Raw genomic sequence first — 18,828 nt, forward strand, 5'->3', positions numbered from 1 at the left:
GCAACGAGGTGCTTGCTTGCATGTGCTGGGGAGGAGGGGGGAGGAGGAGGGACAGGGCAGGGCGGGGGAGAGACTATCCCAAGCAGGCTCTACACTGAGGCGAAAATCATGACCTGAGCCCAAAAAAATAAACACAAAATAAAAATCAAGAGCTGGACACTCAACTGACTGAACCATCGAGGCACCCCAATAACTTTGTGAAAACATTTTCAGGGATGCCTGGGTAGCTTTGTCAGTTGAATGTCTGACTCTTGGTTTTGGCTCAGGTTATGATGCCAGGGTTGTGGACTGAGCTCTATGTCTAACTGAGCACGGAGCCTGCTTAAGATTCTCTCTGCCCCCGTCCCCAGGCCCCCATGCTCTCTCTCAAAGAAAAAAAAAAAAAGAGACCATTTTCAGGGTCTAAACTTAAAAATTTATTATTTTTGGTAATTTCTACACCCAACTGGGGGCTCAAACTCATGACCCCATGATCACGAGTTGTGTGCCCTTATGACTAAGCCAGGCAGGCGCCCCTAAATTTATGCTTGTGAAGCATCCTTACCCGTTTATACCTCACTTTGGCATCATAGAAACGACTTTGGCGGAAAAGATAGTTGCCAAACTCCCGTTCGGTAGCTGCCACTTTTAGGACCTTCTGAAGCGGAAACTGATCTTGTTGCTCCTGAGGAAAAAGGACAAGGACACCCAACAAGGAAACTGAAAGCCGTGACACCACAGTGCAAGTGTTCTTACAGATGTTAGGGTTTCTGCTTCAGATGACGCACTTCTGCTTACTGCTGTGTGGGTGCCAAGCACTGGGCCTGGTGCCCCTGCAGAGGTCGTCTCTGTGATGCCCGGCAGAAGACAAAGGGGGTTGCTATTGTTACTACTCCCACCGTAGACACCAGAGCCACACACTGGTCTCCCTCAGTCCTTCTAGAGATGCTCCCTGAAGAAGCACGGTCTCACGGAATCAGAAACTGATGGAACTTGCCAAACAGAAAGCGGGTCTCACAACCACCATTTGTCCAACAAACATTTAAGAGATTTTGGTCTGCCCGGGGCCCTACTGGCCTTCATGGCCACAATGCTGTGCCCTGGGTACAGGTCAATCACCCACGAAGTCTCTTTTTAAACACAGATGTCCTGGCCCTATCCACCCTTTCCTCCACTGAGATTCTCAACCAGTACACCAGAGGTGGGCCCCAGGCATTTGCAAGAACCGGTTTTATGGGAAGGTCAGAAAAAGGGAAGGGCCCTCCCTTGAGGCAATGACAGCTTAGCTGGGGAGACATCATATCCAGGTACAAACCTGGGTGGACATCTAAGGACACACATACAGGGTGGGAGAGCAGGACTGAGAGTGCATATGGCACCCATGGGATGGTTGAAGTGAGAGGCCACAAAGAAAAGACAACATCCGAGTTATGAGGGCAGCGGTCATGTGTTCCCACTTGCCTGGGACTTTCCCCATCTACACCTGACGTCCTGGTATTCCATCTAGTTAATACTCTCTTCTACTATCAAGTATCCGGGGTTGGCCAAGAAACCATATTTCACCCTAGCTGATCACTACCGATGCTTGACTTGTTAGAAACCCAACTTAATGTTGAGAAGCCAACGTTCATGGTCTTGCAGGGAAAACGAGACAAATGATGACTAAAAAAAATCACCTCAAACTGCGGGTCCAGAACAAACCCAAGGCCCAGCATTGGCCTAGAACATCTGCCCATACTCAGAGGTGTACCAGGAAGCGGGGGAACTCCTCTGCCGCCACTACCACTGCCACACAGGAGCCTTGTGGTGGGACGTGGGGCAGACTATCACAATCGAGGTAGGGGAATTACCAAACACACTAGTGCATGCTATCTGTTAGTATGGATATCTGTGCTCCAGAACTTACAGCTGAAAGGGCACAAAACTTGTCTGACTCAGCGGAGTCCAGGAAGTCAAGCAGCTCAATCTCGAACAGGACAGTAGTGTTTGGGGGGATCAAGGGAGGGCAGCCCAGCGTTCCATAGGCATAGGCTGGTTTGAACAGAAACCTGGCCAGCTCTCCTCTCCGCATGCTCAGAAGGCCCAGCTCCATGCCCCAAAGTGTAATATCTGGAAGAAGGGACAAAGAATCTGAAGCTCGCCCAGCATCCTAATCCAAGGTTATCAATTTCTTTCTTCCTAAAGTCCAGATCTTTCCACAACAGACTCCGAGTGTTCTGCACTGTGGTCCCAACTCACTTTTCAGTTTTGTTTCCCCGCCACCCCCCCCCCCCCCCCGTTGCCAAACCAAGACTTCCGTGGCCTCTACATCACTGCTCGTGTTCCTTCTTCCTGCAAGGAAGTTCCTGCTTCCTCACCCCACACCCAGCTTCTACCCTGACTGAAATCTTACTCAAACTTCAGGGCTCATTTTACATACCCCCTCCTTCATGAAGCCTTCCCTGATCTTCCCAGCTGGAATCAATTGTGGCTTCATTAAACATTCCCGCAACACTACTTACACCTCCCAGGGCCTCATCCAATTCTGTGAATGCAATCAATCTCTTCCACCACGTTAGTGGAGGTATTCTAATCATCTGAGTATCTCTTCTCTTTCCAGCATGAATTATGGATACTAAACCCTTGCTTGATTAAGTGTCCAGTTGACAAATGAACAAGCCCAATAGTTCTTGGGATGCAAAGGTAACCTTGCCAGGTAAACCATCTCCCAAGTACCTAGGCGTCAGGGGGAAATGTGGACAAGACCATGATTGGTGTGGCAAAGCCCGGTCTCAGAAAAACCAACTCAAGGACTCCATGCTCTGAACAGTTTCCCCAAACAATTCCTCCTTTTGTAGTTGCTAATCTCAACTTACCCTCTCCAAGTTTCATCAAGCGAGGAGTTTTCCTAAAGCAATTAGAATCAAAAGGCTTGTCCATGTGCTCCAGATATCCGGAATATTTCACTAGGACAGGAAAAAAAAATACAAGGAAAATCAAGAACATGCACCCCTCCATATCAATTCTCTGTTACAAAAAAAAAGGGAATTCGATGTGCTCAAGTCGCCTCCCACCCACAGTGATAGGAAAATCTTTGGTCAACATTTAGATGCCTGCCCTTTGGCCGTGAGATTCAAGAGCTTGGTTGTGAGGTTCAAGGGCCTCAGAATGTCCCTTGTTTACACTGGCTTCATGCAAAGGGGAGATGGGTTCCCTCGCTTTCCCTTAAAAGCCCGAATTGTAATAAAGCGAGCGGGGTCTACCCTTCTTTTGTGTGTGTTTTAAACCTAGCCTTCCCTCCCACCTTTCTAGGTATAAAGCAGAAAACACTTGATGACCGGTACTTTCACATCTCCTGCTGGGTGGCAGATGACGGTACCTAGCACGGAAGCATCGGGTGTCACCAGCTCTCCAGCACCCTCTCGGATGACATCCTTCAACACGCCCCGGTCCCCGGAAATGTCCCGCATCCTCCGACTTAACCTCTGGTATGGAGACTTGCGGGGAGAAACACAAAACCTCAGAGCGCCCCGCTTGCACCCCGACTCCGGCACCTCCTGCCCGTGGCTCCCCAAAGCCCAGCCTCTCACCTGGCCGGAAGCGTTGTCCCCTTGCAGGGCCCCCGGGTTCCGCGAGCTGCCCCCCATCGCCACGTGGCCTGCCGACGCGCACGAGCCCTCAACCCCTCGTTCTCCACCTGGCGGTGGCCCAGCCACCCCTTTATACCCCGCCGCCCACTCCCGCCAGTGGCGTCCGTCCGGGGGCCGCGAGGAGGCGCTCAACGTTTCGCACCAACAGCTGCCAACTGCCCTGGGGCCTCCGGTGGTGCGTGGTGGATCACGTGGTGGGACGTGCGACACGTGATGGGGCAGTGTGGCGCCTGATGGGGCACGTGGCGGGAACACGCGGGGCGGGACCAGGTTCGTGAAAGTGACGCGTGGGGCGTGACCGGGCAGGTGGAGGGCATGCGCGGAACTTGATGGGCACGTGACAGGGACTCCCGGAGCCGGATGTGTGCGAGCATGATGGAAGATGGGGCGGTGCCGCGCTGGGAGAGATGGAGCCCCTTGGCGGGGAGAAGTGGATCAGGAGGAGGCGCGTGAAGGGGACGCCTGTGGCAAGACGGGGCGCCGGGGGCGCGCGTGGGATGGCGCGGGAGATGGGCCACGCGGGTGGTCGGGACTGGCAGTGGCTCGGGACTTGGTGGGGTGGGGTGGGGCTTGCGGTGGGACACGAGGCGGGAGCAGGCTGGGGAGGACGGAGTTCCAGAAACAGCCTGCTGCCGGGAGTGTGCGGCCTTGCTAAGTGGGTTACCTCCACTTTTTCAATTTTCCTCGACCTTTTCGTGCTAGAGAAATGTAGACGCAGACAGGCCTTTCAAGTCAAACTGCCTCGTTCGTCAGAGAATAAGGCAACGTTGTCCTTCACGTCGCGGTCACTAAATCCACAGAATCCATACCTGCTCCCCGGTGGTGGGGGCGGGGGGTGCAAAGCACGAATGGCCCTTGACGTCACCCCCTCCTGCTTTTTCCCTGGGGCCTGCAGCTCTTGCCCACTCCAGGATTTGAGAGGTGGCCCCTCTTTCCTGCACCCATCATGCCTTGACTATTGGATCATTTCTTCAGCTTCTATGTTTCCTAAAATCACCCGCCCTAAACAAGCCCCACCTTTGTCCCACATCTCACTCCTGCTGCAGGTGGTCCCATGCCTAGTCTTCTCGACTTCTCAAAAAGAGTTGTTGGGGTGCCTGGGTGGCCAGTTGGTTAAGTGTCGGACTTCGCTCTGCTCAGGTCATGATCTCACCATTTGTGGGTTTGAGCCCCGTGTGGGCCTCTGTGCTGACAGCTCAGAGCCTGGAGCCTGCTTTGGAGTCTGTGTCTCCCTCTCTCTGCCCCTCCCCTACTCTCACTCTTTTCTCTCTCTCTCTCTCTCTCTCTCTCAAAAATAAGCATTAAAAAAATTTGGGGGGGGGGGCGCCTGGGTGGCTCAGTCGGTTAAGTGTCCGACTTCGGCTCAGGTCATGATCTCACGGTCCGTGAGTTCGAGCCCCACGTCGGGCTCTGTGCTGAAAGCTCAGAGCCTGGAGCCTGTTTCAGATTCTGTGTCTCCCTCTCTCTGACCCTCCCCCGTTCATGCTCTGTCTCTCTCTGTCTCAAAAATAAATAAGCGTTAAAAAAAAATTTAAAAAAATTTTTTTAAGTTGCTATAGAGCGTTTTTCAATTATTTTGTCTCTACTTCCTTATCCTCCCTTTTTTCTTCAACCCACCGCAGTACCACTTTCCCCTGCTCCATGTCACCAAGACTGCACTTCATGTTAAATCCATAAGATAGTCCTGTGTCCTCAGATTTCTGGACTCTTGTCAGCATTTGATGAAGTTGGTTCCTCTTTAAATGCTTTTTGTCCTCTTCTGTATCAGTTTCCTATCGTCACCATCGATTACTACAGATTTAGCTGTTCTGAGCCACAGATATTTATGATTTCATGTATTTGTCATAAATTTTGTAGGTCAGAGACACCAGCCAGTCTCAATGAACTAAAATCAAGGCCTCAGCCTTAATACAGGCTCTGGGGAAGAATCTAAAGCTCATCCATGTTGGTAAACCTAGATCCTTGCGGCTCTACACCTGAGGTCCCCACATCCTTGCTGTAAATTGGCCAGGGGGCCACACTCCACTCACAGAGGCCTCTCTCCCATCCTTGTTCGTGGCCTTTCTACACATTGGAGTTAGCAACAGCATGCCGAATCTTCTCAGTCTTCCTGATTCTTGCCTGAGAAAGTTCTCTAGTGTTCAGGGTCAAATGGATCTGCTTCCATATTCTGATTTTCTTCCTGTCTGTCTGGCTGTCTCTTCTCAGTCATCTTCTTGACCTGTATACACTAACAACCTCAGGGCCCTATCCTTGGACCCTTGCCCTTCCCTGTTTTTAAGTTGTTTTTTTTTTTTTTCTTTTGATTTTGAGAGAGAATGTGTGAGAGAGCACACAAGCTGGGGAGGGGTAGGGGGTGGGGGACAGAGGATCTGAATCAGGCTCTGCTCAGCAGAGAGTCTGATCTGAATCAGCAAAGAGTCTGATGTGGGGCTCGAACTCATGAACCGTGAAATCATGACCTGAGCCAAAGGCAGATGCTTAACTGACTGAACCACTCAGGTGCCCCAGCCCTTCTCTGTTCTTCTTATTTTTTAATGTTTATTTACTTTTGGGAGAGAGAGAAGGAGACAGGATCCGAAGCAGGCTCCAGGCTCTGAGTTGTCAGTACAGAGTCGAGTGCGGGGCTCAAACCCATGAACTGTGTGATTGTGACCTGGGCCGAAGTCCGATACTTAACCGACTGAGTCACCCAGGCGCCCCAGCCCTTCTCTGTTCTAATCCCAGAGAGATCCCAGCCATTCCCACAAGTTTAAATATGTGATGTAAACAGGTGGTATATACCTGGCCAGCCTAAGGCCTCCCCTGCACACTAGACCTCCAGGCTCCTGTGCTCAATTGCCTTTTTCGGTGGTTCTCAAAGTGTAGTCCCCAGACCAACAGCAGTGTTGTCTGGAAACTTGTTAAAAATGCAAATTCTTGAGCCTATCCCTGTGCTCCTGAATCAGAAGCTCAGGCTAGAGCCCAGAAGTCTGTATTTTCACAAGCACCCCGGGTAATTCTGTTGTTTGCTGAAGTCTGCAGACCACTGCTACTCAGATGTCCTTGGGCATCTGACTCTAGATTTCCCAGGTACATTTTACCTTGATCTTTTCCTTATCAGCCTTCACGATCCATCCACTCAGGCGCTAAAGTTACTCTGATCCATTATCTACAAGTGGCCGGAGTGGTCTTTTAAAAATATGTCAGATGATATTCCTTTGCCTTAAAATCCTCCTATAGCTCCCACTGCCCTTGAAATTCAATCTGAACCTTTGCCCTGCTCCAGGGCCCTCTCTGCCAGCCCCTCTGACCTGTTCTCCTGGTGTTCCCTCTCACTACGCTCCAGCTACTTAGATTTTCTCTAGTGTATCTCTTAAATACTGGGCTCTTTCTAGCCTCAGAGCCTTTGCATTTGCTGTCCAGGCCTGGTCTGCCCTCTTGCAGTTTTTCAGGCAGTTGGCATGTTTGTATCCTTCGGGTCTCAACCATCCATCCTCAAAGACACTGCGCTGCCCCTTTCTAAAGAATCTAAAGCTCATTCATGTTGGTAAACCTAGATCCTTGCGGCTCTACACCTGAGGTCCCCACATCCTTGCTGGGAATTGGCCAGGGGGCCACACTCCGCTTGCAGAGGCCTCTCTCCCGTCCTTGTTTGTGGCCTTTCTGTCCCTCAAACAACCTATTCCCTCCTGCCATTCTTTCTCAGCACATTGTTTCCTTCCTGCGTCACATTAAATACGATGATGTTTTCTTGTTGATGATCCTACCTCACTCCTACTACGGTTATATTACAAATTTTGAAAGGACAAAAACCTCATCTGTCTTGTTCCCTGATGTTTCCCTAATGCACAGCTTGCTGCTTGACACATATCGGGTGCTCCATAAATGTTTGTTGAATTAACAAATCAAATTAGCCTTCAACATGCCTGTGCCAGACTTTGGTCTTGCTTGTCATGGGGTAGAGAGGGCCCCTACTGGCAGACAGGGATGCTTAGGTCTCTGGGAGTTGTGTCTTACTGGTCTAGAGCTCCTTGGTTCTTTCCTTTCTTTTTTTTAGTGTTTATTTATTTTGAGAGAGAGAGAATCCCGAGCAGGCTCTGCACTGAGCACAGACAGAGCCTGACTCAGGACTTGAACTCATGAACCATGAGATCATGTCCTGAACTGAAATCAGTAGTCAGACGCTCAACCAGCTGAGGCACCCAGGCGCCCCTTGAGCTCCTTGTTTCTTAACACTCCTGGAGACCTGCTTCCATCTCTTCCTTTTCAAATCAGTAATTTTTTTATCCCACCTCCATGATATGCGTAGCATTTTCTGACTGTAATATTTATTAACCGCATAAAGAAATGTCATTAGGGACACCTGGGTGGCTCAGTCGGTGAAGTATCTGACTCTTGACTTCAGGTTCAGGTCGTGATCTCACGGTTGGTGGGATCGAGCCCCACATTGGGCTTTGTGCTGACAGCGTGGAGCCTGCTTGGGATTCTCTCTCTTCCTCTCTCTTTCTGCCCCTCCCCTATTTGCATGTGCACACTCTCTCAAAATAAGTAAATTAGCTTTAAAAAAAAAAAGCCATTGAACTCCTAAACATTTGAAAGGCTTTGTATAAAAAGGTTGCCAATTCAATGGTATTGAGTAACGGTATTAATGGTATTCAATTGTATTGGAAGTGAGACACGAAAGAGCACAACCTAGATAATTCTGTTTATTTGAATGTCAAAATAAAGCTATATAAATCTACGGTGATAAGAGTCAAGGGAGTAGCTATCCTTGCCAGGGGCTTCTGACTGGGGAGCACATAGTGTCTTCCGGGTGCTGGAAACATTCTGTGTGTTGATCTCGAGGGTGAGTAAATGTGTGAAATGTGTACATTAAGTGTATAGTTAAGATATGCGTACTTTATAGAGGTCCTGTCTCAAGAAGTTGAATAAATAAAAATGTCTTCAAAAAAATAGATTCAGAAAGAGTTGTGTCAAAACATGAATCCACTCCTGTTTGGGGTCTGTAAGGTGTGGCTGGGGGACCACTCCTCTGTCTCCCCCGCTTCCCCGAAGCGTGGCCAAGGTGAGTGCCTGAATGTTGGAATTATCAACGTTGCCAGCTGAAAGGAGGCTGCCTCCTCCGTCTCGTGATGTGGCCCAGTTTCCACCTGATTCTGGGTGACCTTGAGGACATAGGAGTGTTGCTGGGAAAGGGGAGGAGGAAAGGGGCAGAGACAAAGGGTGGAGCAGGTGGTCAGCTACAATCCCCACATCTCTTAGTGCCTCTGTCCCAACCTGGGGAGAAGAGAAGGTAGAGCAGATCCAGCGAACGTCTCAGTGGATTGTGAGAAAGCAGGTAGTTCGTTGTGGGGGCCCTCCCTGGGTCCGTGGCCAACTTGCACCTGGTGCTTGTCCTCTCTCAGTGCCGATCATTTTGCACAGGGAGTGGGTGCGAATTTAGGAGGCCACCCTCCTCGGTCTCCGAGTCTCCAGAGCAGTGTTGTTAAGACAGCACTCTCTGCTTTAGAAAGACCTTGGGGAGGGAGGGTGCTATTGTAAATGCAGATTTCTGGGGCTCACTGAATATGTGAGGGGCTGACGCAGGAATCGGTTGTAATTGTGCTTCCAACAGTTGCTCGCCAGTTTTGAGAACTGATCTAGAAGGTGGGAAGGACCTTTGCTTGTTTTTGCTGTCCAGTTCTGAGTCAGTACGCCTACTGCGGCTGGAGGGCACATTGTTGGTGTCACTCCAGATGACCCAGCAGACGGCCCCTTTTGTGTTTACCTACAAATTGGGGTGAAAAATGTAGAATCCTATATCTACAAGTGATTCCCCCCCCATTAAGCCCTTTATTTTAAAGATAGGAAAGGGGCACCTGGGTGGCTCAGTTGGTTAAGTGTCCAACTTTGGCTCAGGTCATGATCTCAAAAATAAATTAAAAAGAAAATAAAGATAGGAAATAGGCCCAAGGTCATAGGCATTGGGATTGGAATCCAGGCCTGGAGACCCTAAGGCACTCTTAACTTCCCAGTGGCACTTGGCGGGGGGATTGGGGGCACAGTGTGGAGGGAACAGACTTGAGAAAGCTGCCCTGTGTTCTAGCCGGCACCGTGGATGGCGTGGCAGGTGAGCGTGCCTGAGCTGGAGGACCGCCTTCAGTGCCCCATCTGCCTGGAGGTCTTCAAGGAGCCCATGATGCTGCAGTGCGGCCACTCCTACTGCAAGGGCTGCCTGGTGAACCTGTCCCACCACCTGGACTCGGAGCTCCGCTGCCCAGTGTGCCGGCAGGAGGTGGATAGCAGCAGCTCCCCGCCCAACGTCTCTCTGGCCCGGGTGATCGAAGCTCTACAGCTCCCCGGGGACCCGGAGCCCAAGGTCTGCCAGCACCACCGGAACCCGCTCAGCCTCTTCTGTGAGAGGGACCAGGAGCTCATCTGCGGCCTCTGCGGCCTGCTGGGCTCCCACCAGCAGCACCGCGTCACGCCTGTCTCCACCGTCTACAGCCGCATGAAGGTGGGCTGCGAGGCTGCTGCGGGTGGGGGTGGGGGGTGCGGGGCGCGCCCAAGGAGCCCAGCTCCTGCGCTCTTTGGCGCCATCGCCTGGCACAGGAGGGTCCCAGGCCAGGATGCCGGCGCCCTGCAGCCCTGTCCTGGAGCTGAACTCTGTAGAGTGTGTTCTCAGCAGCTCCAATCTCCAGGTGCTGGGCACTGCAGACAGGCATGATGGAGAGTCCTTGTCGAGTGCTAGCCCCTTCCCTCGCTCGGTTTTTCTTCGCAGCTTTCATCCATTTTTTGAGTGCTCTCCCAGACTCCACATGAGGGAAAGCACTTTGTTTCCTTGGGTATTTTCATGCCTAGAGCCATGACTGGCATGTAGTAAAAGCTCAAAATGTGTTTGTGGAAACGGTGGATTCCTGCCCTCATGAACTTAGATTTAGCACGTCATTATTTAAGATGAATAACGCTGATCTAAGATTTATGAAGGGTGGGGTTCTCACTATATTTTACAAATGAGGAAACAGGCTCAGAGAAGCCAAGGGTCTTAACCCAAGGTCATACAGCTTGTCGGTGGCAGAGGTAGGACACAAACTGGCCAGTTTTCTTTCCACTGCCAACAGATCAAAAGAGGCAGGAAGGATCCTGGAAAGTGAATTGTTATAGGGCACCTGGCAGAGTGTTCGGGAGGAAGGGAGAGTAAAGGTAAGGAATGACAAAATACAGGTGATAGGGGTGGGGAAAAAGAAAGAGCATCCAGATATGAAGGCACAGGGGTCCCCTGTCACTGTTCCTGGGATTTCCTGGCTGAGTGAGCAGCGTTTTTTTGCTCTCGGAACCCTGGGAGACAAGTATGAAATGTGCACAGGGCCAGCCAGGCCATCCACCAGACCCTCGGACCCACAGACATGTGCTTGGCACTTAACCTGTGCTAGATATGCTAGAGCACATGGTACAATAGTGGGCAAGTGGTTTGGCCTGCCCCGGGGAGCTCCCAGTCTGGGAGTCTGACGGTCCCCATGTGTTGGGTGCTACCATCAAGATTAAATACAGGCAATCGTGAGGCCATCTGGACTGTAGCTCCTGCGTGCCCTCAGGTAGTCAGGGAAGGTTCTCTGGAGGAAGTGGACTGCTAAACCAAGATCTGAACCGCAAGGAGGACGTGGTAGGAAAAAAAGGGGAGGAAAGCATTCCATGTATAAAGACAGCCCTGCAAAAGATCAGGAGACATATTTGAAGAATTATAAGTTCTGTCAAGCTCTGGAGAGAGGTAAGCAGGAGCCAGGTCTTGCAAAGGCTTCTGTGAAATGTGAAGGGATCTGTAGTTTATTCAGAGCACCGTCATGGTGGGGTCTCCGGAGGGTTTTAAGCAGAGTGATGATGTGGTCCAAACACTGCTGGGGGGTAGACTGGAGACTGAGGCTGGGGATAAAAGATCGGGAGAATTACATATGGGTGGTAATTGAGGCTACGGGAGTGGAGAAGACCAATCAGGAGAGTCTTCGGAGTGATAGGGAAGATACGGACGATGCCCCCAAAGGACACCAGGGTTTAAGATTCGGGTAGAGAAGGAACCCCAAAAAAGGACAGAAAGAATCAGCAGAGGGAACAGGAACACTGGCTGAATACGGCCTCCTGGAGATCAGGACAGAGCGTTTTAATGAGAACAAGATCACTTGTGTGAAATGCCTGCTGAGGATTGGAAAGAGTCTGTTAGGTTTAGCAGTAAGAATTGATTATCTTGGCAAGAGTCGTTTCAGTGGAGTGTGGGAGGAGGAAGCCAGATTGCAGTGCAGCGAGATCGAGAGCCTGTGTTTTATTAGCCCTGGAGGGAAGGAGACACACGGGAGCTCACTCATCATTTCTGGCTTGGAGCCGGGGACGGCTTGGGTCCTGGTTTTGGATGTGGCTGTTTGTGATCCCAAGACTCTTTGCTGTGATGCCACTAAGTTATGTTCCTTTATTAGATCCCTTTTATGCATGCCTGTTGTCCTCCTGTTGATTGAGATCTTGAGATTATTTATTTGTGTGTTTCTGTTTACTCTCACTGTGACCCAGTTGACGAAAAGAACTAATCCCATCTCTCTCTGCCTCAGGAGAGTTCCTACTGGAATTTCGTTCTCAGGCTGTTATGAGATCTTCTGATGTCTTGTTTTCCAGAGCAAGACTCTGTGTCCATTTATCCCTACACTGGTTTTATTCTTTACTCTGCTCCTTTCCTGAAAGCCTCTTGCGGCTGATTTCTTTTTTTCTTTTCCTTAAGTTTATTTATATATTTTTGGTAATCTCTATACCCAGTGTGGGGCTTGAACTCACAACCCCGTGATCATCAGTTGCCTGCTCTTCCAACCGAGCCAGCCAGGCACCCCTCTTGCTGCTGACTTCTGCTTGGGAACTGTCTAAGCCAAAGACTTGTACGCTCCATGGGCACAAACCAGCACCACTCGAGTAATGCAGCTGGATGGGAGTCTAGGTGGTCCTGGTTGAATCTTTAAGACTCCGTCAGATTTGGGGCCAGGAAGGCCGGGAGAAGTGCGTTTACTTCAGCCTGGGGAGGCCCAAACCTGCCAGCGATTGAGTCAGGTCTTTATAGGGATTGGGGAATCCCCAGGTATAACCTGGGCTACTGTATGCACCATTGGCCTCACTTGGAGCCAGCCTTTTTGTGATGCTCTTGATCACATGCCCACTGATTCTAGATCTGCTGGTGACCAGGCAGTTTATGTGGTCATCCAGCGTTCTGTTCAGGGAGTGTGGGCTTCAGACCGGTCATCGCCCCCCTTGGATGTTGTGTGGTGACTTCCAGGTAGTTGTAACAACGTTTAGGGTCTGTCTCCATGTCCTGCAGAGGAATGACCTGGAGATCCTTTTCTGTCTGGGTAATTCCTGCCCTCGATGTGGAATATTCCTGAATAATTTCACCTGTTTTTTTTTTTTTTTTTCAACTTTTTTTTTTTTTTTTTTTTGGGACAGAGAGAGACAGAGCATGAACGGGGGAGGGGCAGAGAGAGAGGGAGACACAGAATCGGAAACAAGCTCCAGGCTCCGAGCCATCAGCCCAGAGCCCGACGCGGGGCTCGAACTCGCGGACCGCGAGATCGTGACCTGGCTGAAGTCGGACGCTTAACCGACTGCGCCACCCAGGCGCCCCAACCTGTTTTGGAGTCAAGAGTACCCGGGTAGCCCTTTCCCTGGTTCCACTGGGAGTGCTTGTGGCCACTGGGATGTCCCCTGGATGGGTGAAGCCCAGGGCTGGCCCCAAGGAGCTGAAAGCGTGCAGGGGTCAGCTACTCATGAGGCCGTGGTACGTTGCCTCCAGGAGGAGCTAGCGGCTCTCATCTCTGACCTGAAGCAGGAGCAGAAGAAGGTGGATGAGCATATTGCCAAGCTGGTGAACAACAGGACCCGGATTGTCGTGAGTGCCCTTTCCCTCTGTCCCCTTGACCCTGGGGCTGGTCACCTTCCCTTTCCTGCAGAGCCCAGTTGTGATTTGTCCTTTACAGAAACCCATGCTTTCATATAAAGCCATAATTCAAAGCATTGCAGGGCGGAGTGGGGAAAGGGCAAATCCCCTCAGGGGAATCAACTCAGTTGTCAGGACTCTGTCCAAATTGGCTGTGTCCCTCTTGTCCTTGGGACTGAGATAACACAGAACCTAAGTACCAGATGTAAACAGCTCAAAGTGTGGGCATGACTCTCTTGCCCCCACCCCCTACCCCCCCCAACGCCTGACTCGCTGTGTCTGCTTGACCTTGACAGTCTGTGGAGCCTGCCCAGTAGCTTGGAGCAGAGTGTAGAAAGGCCTGAAGCCCTTGGTGGCTTTCTGCTTTTCCTGAATGACAGGCACACTGGGGCTGCAGGCATGTGGAGCCTAGGCCCTGCAGGCAGTTGTGAAACAGAAGCAGGAGACCCATGTCCCCTGAGGGTCCTCTTGGTTAACCTTCCTCAGCCTGACAGGGAGGCTGAACTCAGGGTTACACAGGGAATCTGGCTCTCTGAAGTCTGCCCTCCCAGGGCCTTTCAGACCTTTTCCAGTTGTGGAACCCTGTACTGAAGCAAAATCTTACTTGCACGTTTAATAGTTAGGACCGAAGAAAGAGCCACTGTGTTTGAAATGGGTGCTGGGGCCCAGTCTGTCCCCTGCCTGTATTGCTGTCCCCCGTGGCCACACGGGGGGTGCCCAGGCACAGTGTGAACAGCGCACGAGTCAGCCTGCAACTCAAGTACTAGAACCAGCTCGGATTGGAAAAGCCCAGGAAGGCCTAAGCTGCCTGGGCCCGAGGACACGGGGGGTCAGCCGGAAGCAGGCGGTTCTGGCTGAGGTTCTGGCCGTGACCAGCCCCTTCTCGTCCCAGAATGAATCTGACGTCTTCAGCTGGGTGATCCGTCGCGAGTTCCAGGAGCTGCACCACCTGGTGGATGAGGAGAAGGCCCGTTGCCTGGAGGGGTTGGAGGGTCATACCCGTGGCCTTGTGGCCTCCCTGGACATGCAGCTGGAGCAGGCCAAGGGCACTCAGGAGCGGCTGGGCCAGGCTGAACGTGTGCTCGAGCAGTTCAGTAATGAGAGTCACTATGAGTTCATCCGGGTGAGTGGACAAGGGAGTGTCACCCACGCTCAGGTCCCCAGGGTCCCAAGAGCCTCCCCCATGCCTTAACCCACCTGTCTTGTTTTCCAGAAGTATCACTCCACGGCCTCCAGGTAATAACCTTGGAGGGAGCTCTCAGCTTGGATCTGGTGGCTCCTCTACCCTACTTCCTGCCTGTAGCTGCACCAGTGCCTTGTCAGCAGCTGTCCACATCTGGCTCTGTACTGAGCCCAGGGAACAGGGAGATGAAGGTCATGCCCCTGCCTTTAAGGGTCTCAAAGACTGGTGGGAGGCGGATGGTGAACTCCGGTTACATCACTGATCACTGTGGGTACTTAAGACCAGAGAAGTTCACACGGGCTACAGAAATAACAGGAGGAGGTGACTGAGGTTGGGGGCGGGGCGGGGGGGGGCGGGACTGGCGAAGATGGCAGGGGGTGAGCTTAGGGCAGAGGACAGGTGTTGGCCAGGTAAGCAGAGTGGGGAAGGGTCATCTGAAAGGCTCAAGTGTGCAGACTTGGGAGAAATGTGAACTCAGTACGAATGGGGTAAAATGTAGGCTACAGGGCAGAATGGGCGATGAGTGGGAGAGGTGGGCAAGAGCCAGGATGAGGGGCCTCTAATCCTGCACCATGGGTTGTAGGAAGGGATTGGATCCATGTTCCAGCCCCAACAAATGAATAGCCATGCAGTTCTTAGCCTTCCTCAGATCCTGATTGTGGGAATCTCCTTGTCTGTTTTAAATTTCCTTTGGTCTTCGGGATAGTCAGGTTAGGAGCATTGGTTTAAAAGAATGGACAGTGTAGCTGATTGGGAGCAGGTGTCCGCTCCAGCTGTGGCCAGGGGCCAGGGTCGCCCAATATCGAGAAGCGATCCTCAAATGTTAGTGTGCATCAGAGCCACCTGGAGGGCTCCTTAAAACATCACTGAGCCCTAGTAATCGCTTTCAGCAGGTCTGGGGTGGCCCCGAGAAATCTGCATTTCTGACAAGCCTCCAGGTGATGCCCTTTGAGAACCACTGATGTAGTGTTTCTCCTTCCAGGAAGGGGCGGGGCTTCTGAGAGTGGGGTGGAGGGGAGGAAATGATGGGCCTCTTGAGTGCACAGTGTCCTGAGCTGTGACTGGCTGGTTGGACTTGCCCACGGGTGAAGGGCTGGGGTGCGCGGTGTGCATCCCCGCCATCACGTAGGTCTGTCGCCCTCAGAGCAGAGCTCCAGCAGGCCCGGCCTCTGGAAGGCGCCTTCAGCCCCATCTCCTTCAAGCCGGGCCTCCACCAGGCTGACATCAAGCTGACTGTGTGGAAAAGGCTCTTCCGAAAAGTTCTGCCGGGTAAGGCTCCAACCCGTTCTCTTCCCTGAGGGCTGCCATGCAGGGTGGGTAGCAGTTTGTCACTTGTGCCAGAGTTTAGGGTGCAGAAGACTGGAAGGGTGTTCGCGTAGGTTAGTGTTGAGAGCGTGGCTTTGGGGCTCCACCAGACAGCTCTGTCCCTTACTAGCTGGAGATCCAACCTGTAATCTGAGTCTGCTTCCTCATCTGCAAGGAGGGGGTATTAAAGTCCACCTTGCTGGGCTGTGTAGTTTATAAACATTCAAATGTGTGTGCATAGTTTCGTGTTTAATAAATGGTAGCTATCGCTCTGTCAAAAAATAACACGAAGACATTTAACGAATTCCTTTGTTACTAGCACATAAGGGAGATCAATCGATAAGCTGATTTCATCTAACAAAGACAAAAATAGGGTTTATTGTAAAACAAAAAGGGGAGGGGAGGAAAAAACCTGATGATCTCTGGTCCGTGAATGTTGTTTGTGTGGTTTTGGTGCAAATTGATTAGTTGGCAGGTAATCCAGAGGTCAGTTGGGACAGTTTGTCCTTGAATGGGCTGGTAGGATATCAGAACAATTGCACTTGATAAGGATTCTCCTGGGGAGTTTAGCTGTGGTGCACAAGTGACGGGCTGTCTTCCAGGACCTTCCATCTGCACCGCCATCTTAGGCAGGCAGGTGCATGCCCTTTCCCTTACCAGAATGCCTCCCTCACAGCTGCCCCATTTTTCCCACCGTTCAGGCATTGTTTGTTCATTCAGCAGTCCTCAGGGTTGCCTCTTCTGTGCCCCTTCTCAGAAGGCCCCTCCGATTCTGGGATGAGGCCTTTGCAGTTCCTCTCCTGAGGAGCTCAGGGCCTCCCTCTGGGGTAGGGTCTGCTGCCTTCTGTGTAGCTGGAAAACACACTTCTTTGATCTTTCCTAGCCCCGGAGTCCCTCAAGCTGGACCCCGCCACCGCCCACCCACTCCTGGAACTCTCCAAGGGCAACACGGTGGTGCAGTGTGGGCTCCTGGCCCAGCGGCGAGCCAGCCAGCCAGAGCGCTTTGACTACAGTACTTGTGTCCTGGCCAGCCGGGGCTTCTCCTGCGGCCGTCACTACTGGGAGGTGGTGGTGGGCAGCAAGAGCGACTGGCGCCTGGGGGTCATCAAGGGCACGGCCAGTCGCAAGGGCAGGCTGAGCAAGTCCCCGGAGAATGGCGTGTGGCTCATTGGCCTGAAGGAGGGCCGGGTGTACGAGGCCTTCGGCTGCCCTCGGGTGCCCCTGCCTGTGGCCGGCCACCCCCACCGCATCGGCGTCTACTTGCACTACGAGCGTGGCGAGCTCACCTTCTTTGATGCTGACCGGCCCGATGACCTGCGGCCGCTCTACACGTTCCAGGCTGACTTCCAGGGCAAGCTCTACCCCATCCTGGACACGTGCTGGCACGAGAAGGGCGGCAACGCGCTGCCTCTGGTGCTGCCCCCGCCCAGCGGGCCTGCCCACCTCACCCCCACGCAGCCCACCAAGCTGTAGGGCTGCCGGTCGGTCTGCCTGCCTGCGGGCTCTTCCCAGCCGGGGCTCTGCTGGGTCCAGTGTGCAGAGATGATGTTCTTTACCGTGTGGGAAGGTCTTCACGCCTGTGTGTTCCTAGAAACGTTTAATGATAGGAAGAAAAGGACCACAATCCCTTCCCCTACAGCCAGGGGCCTATTGATTCACCTTTTGCCGGGTTATTCACCTCCTCATAAACCAGCAGAACCAGGCCTGGGTGTCCACGGGTTAAGATAGGCTTCCCTTGGTCCCTCCTAAGCCCACTTTCTGCTTCCTCTTTTAACTGGAGCTGGAAACATTCCCACACGTGATTTCTCCATGTCATTGTGAACTTAAGGATAATAAATTTGATACCGTCTTTCTCTTTAGATGATTTGCAAATGTTAACAACTGTACATATGCCGCTTTACACTCAGGTCTTTAAAACTGCTCCAGCTTCCAGTCAGGTCAGATCTTGCCTCCGCCGTGCAGGCTGGGCTGCGGTTAGAGTCGCGCCAATCACTCTGTCTTCGCTGTCTTCAAAGGCCTCTCTCTCGACTTCCGTCACCATTCGTTGGGATGGAAATAACACTGCTTCAGAGCAGAAGCAAGTAGGGTCTAGACGGGTGTGGCCTATCTCTGAAAGCTGCTGGGTGCACAGGAGTGGCTCAGAGCCTCCCTCTGTCCGTGGTGAGTCTGCCCCTGGCCACAGCTGATGGTGTCCATTCCAGACCGAGGCTGGGACAGCTGAATTCTCTGCCAAGAATTTGAAAATTGGAAGAGAGAGTGGCTGCGGCCGAGGCGTCTGAGACCTGGTGCTTTAGAGAGAAGCTCCCCAGCCTTGTGCCACTGAGGTCTGTGGAGCTGCCTGAGAGACCTCTGTGGGGAACAGCTGTGTCCTGGTCCCCTGGCACTTACTCACCTTGGCCACACAGGCGAAGGCTTGACCTGCAGGCTGTCTGGGAGATCCTCCAGGAACCAGAGAGGATGGGAGGCTTGTGAGGCACCGACCCAAGGCCATCCCCACTGACCTTATCCCATAGGAGAGTCAGGAACCATCACCTCCCAGGCTCTGATAGGTCTGAGACTTCCGGCCCCACCTTCTTCCGAATAGAGCTGTAGACGGTAAAACAGCCTGGCTGCATCTAGAACTGGCTTCTCAGCAACAGGAGATCCCCCAGCCCTCACTGCAGCCATCCTTCCGTTGTGTGCAACAAGGACCGTGAGGCACCTTCGGCCGATCTTCCTTCTGCCCATGTAAGTAATCGGCTGTCTGAACCAAAAGGTGCTTGTTGTATCTTTACCGGCTGAATCTGTGAGGCCTTGGCCCTGGCTCCTGC

At 52.3% G+C, this 18,828-nt stretch overlaps 2 protein-coding genes across 3 annotated transcripts in view; one reads left to right on the forward strand and one right to left on the reverse strand.

The window, feature by feature from the left end:
* FKBP6 (FKBP prolyl isomerase 6) overlaps nt 1-3,620 on the reverse strand; it is a 29,440-nt gene extending 25,820 nt beyond the window's left edge. Inside the window, exons 1-5 of the mRNA XM_032591635.1 lie at nt 3,549-3,620; nt 3,338-3,455; nt 2,835-2,924; nt 1,886-2,088; nt 545-664 (exon numbers count right to left, since the gene is read on the reverse strand). Of these exons, the coding sequence (XP_032447526.1) occupies nt 545-664; nt 1,886-2,088; nt 2,835-2,924; nt 3,338-3,455; nt 3,549-3,605 (588 nt within the window). The 5' untranslated portion in view covers nt 3,606-3,620. The remainder of the gene's footprint in view (nt 1-544; nt 665-1,885; nt 2,089-2,834; nt 2,925-3,337; nt 3,456-3,548) is intronic.
* Nucleotides 3,621-8,813: 5,193 nt separating this feature from the next.
* On the forward strand, nt 8,814-17,877 carry LOC115504434 (E3 ubiquitin-protein ligase TRIM50). 2 transcript variants are annotated; one of them, XM_030301418.1, is made up of 7 exons: nt 8,814-8,928; nt 9,676-10,086; nt 13,387-13,482; nt 14,423-14,653; nt 14,744-14,766; nt 15,858-15,982; nt 16,902-17,877. In XM_030301418.1, the coding sequence occupies exons 2-7, from the start codon at nt 9,688-9,690 to the stop codon at nt 17,489-17,491; spliced, it is 1,464 nt and encodes a 487-aa protein (XP_030157278.1). In that variant the 5' UTR covers nt 8,814-8,928; nt 9,676-9,687; the 3' UTR covers nt 17,492-17,877. The 2 variants fall into 2 exon arrangements, with proteins under 2 accessions (XP_030157278.1, XP_030157279.1); XM_030301419.1 differs by having other exon boundaries at nt 14,747-14,766.
* Nucleotides 17,878-18,828: the final 951 nt, after the last annotated feature.

The sequence above is a fragment of the Lynx canadensis genome, chromosome E3 (genome assembly GCF_007474595.2).
Source record: "Lynx canadensis isolate LIC74 chromosome E3, mLynCan4.pri.v2, whole genome shotgun sequence".
NCBI lineage: Eukaryota > Metazoa > Chordata > Mammalia > Carnivora > Felidae > Lynx > Lynx canadensis.

What these genes read in the sequence shown, in the direction of transcription:
- LOC115504434 (XM_030301418.1), top strand. Translation starts at nt 9,688, where the DNA reads ATGGCGTGGCAGGTGAGCGTGCCTGAGCTGGAGGACCGCCTTCAGTGC. An exon ending in ACAACAGGACCCGGATTGTC is followed by an intron (nt 13,483 to 14,422) that starts GTGAGTGCCCTT and finishes TTCTCGTCCCAG; the next exon opens with AATGAATCTGACGTCTTCAG. An exon ending in TATCACTCCACGGCCTCCAG is followed by an intron (nt 14,767 to 15,857) that starts GTAATAACCTTG and finishes TGTCGCCCTCAG; the next exon opens with AGCAGAGCTCCAGCAGGCCC.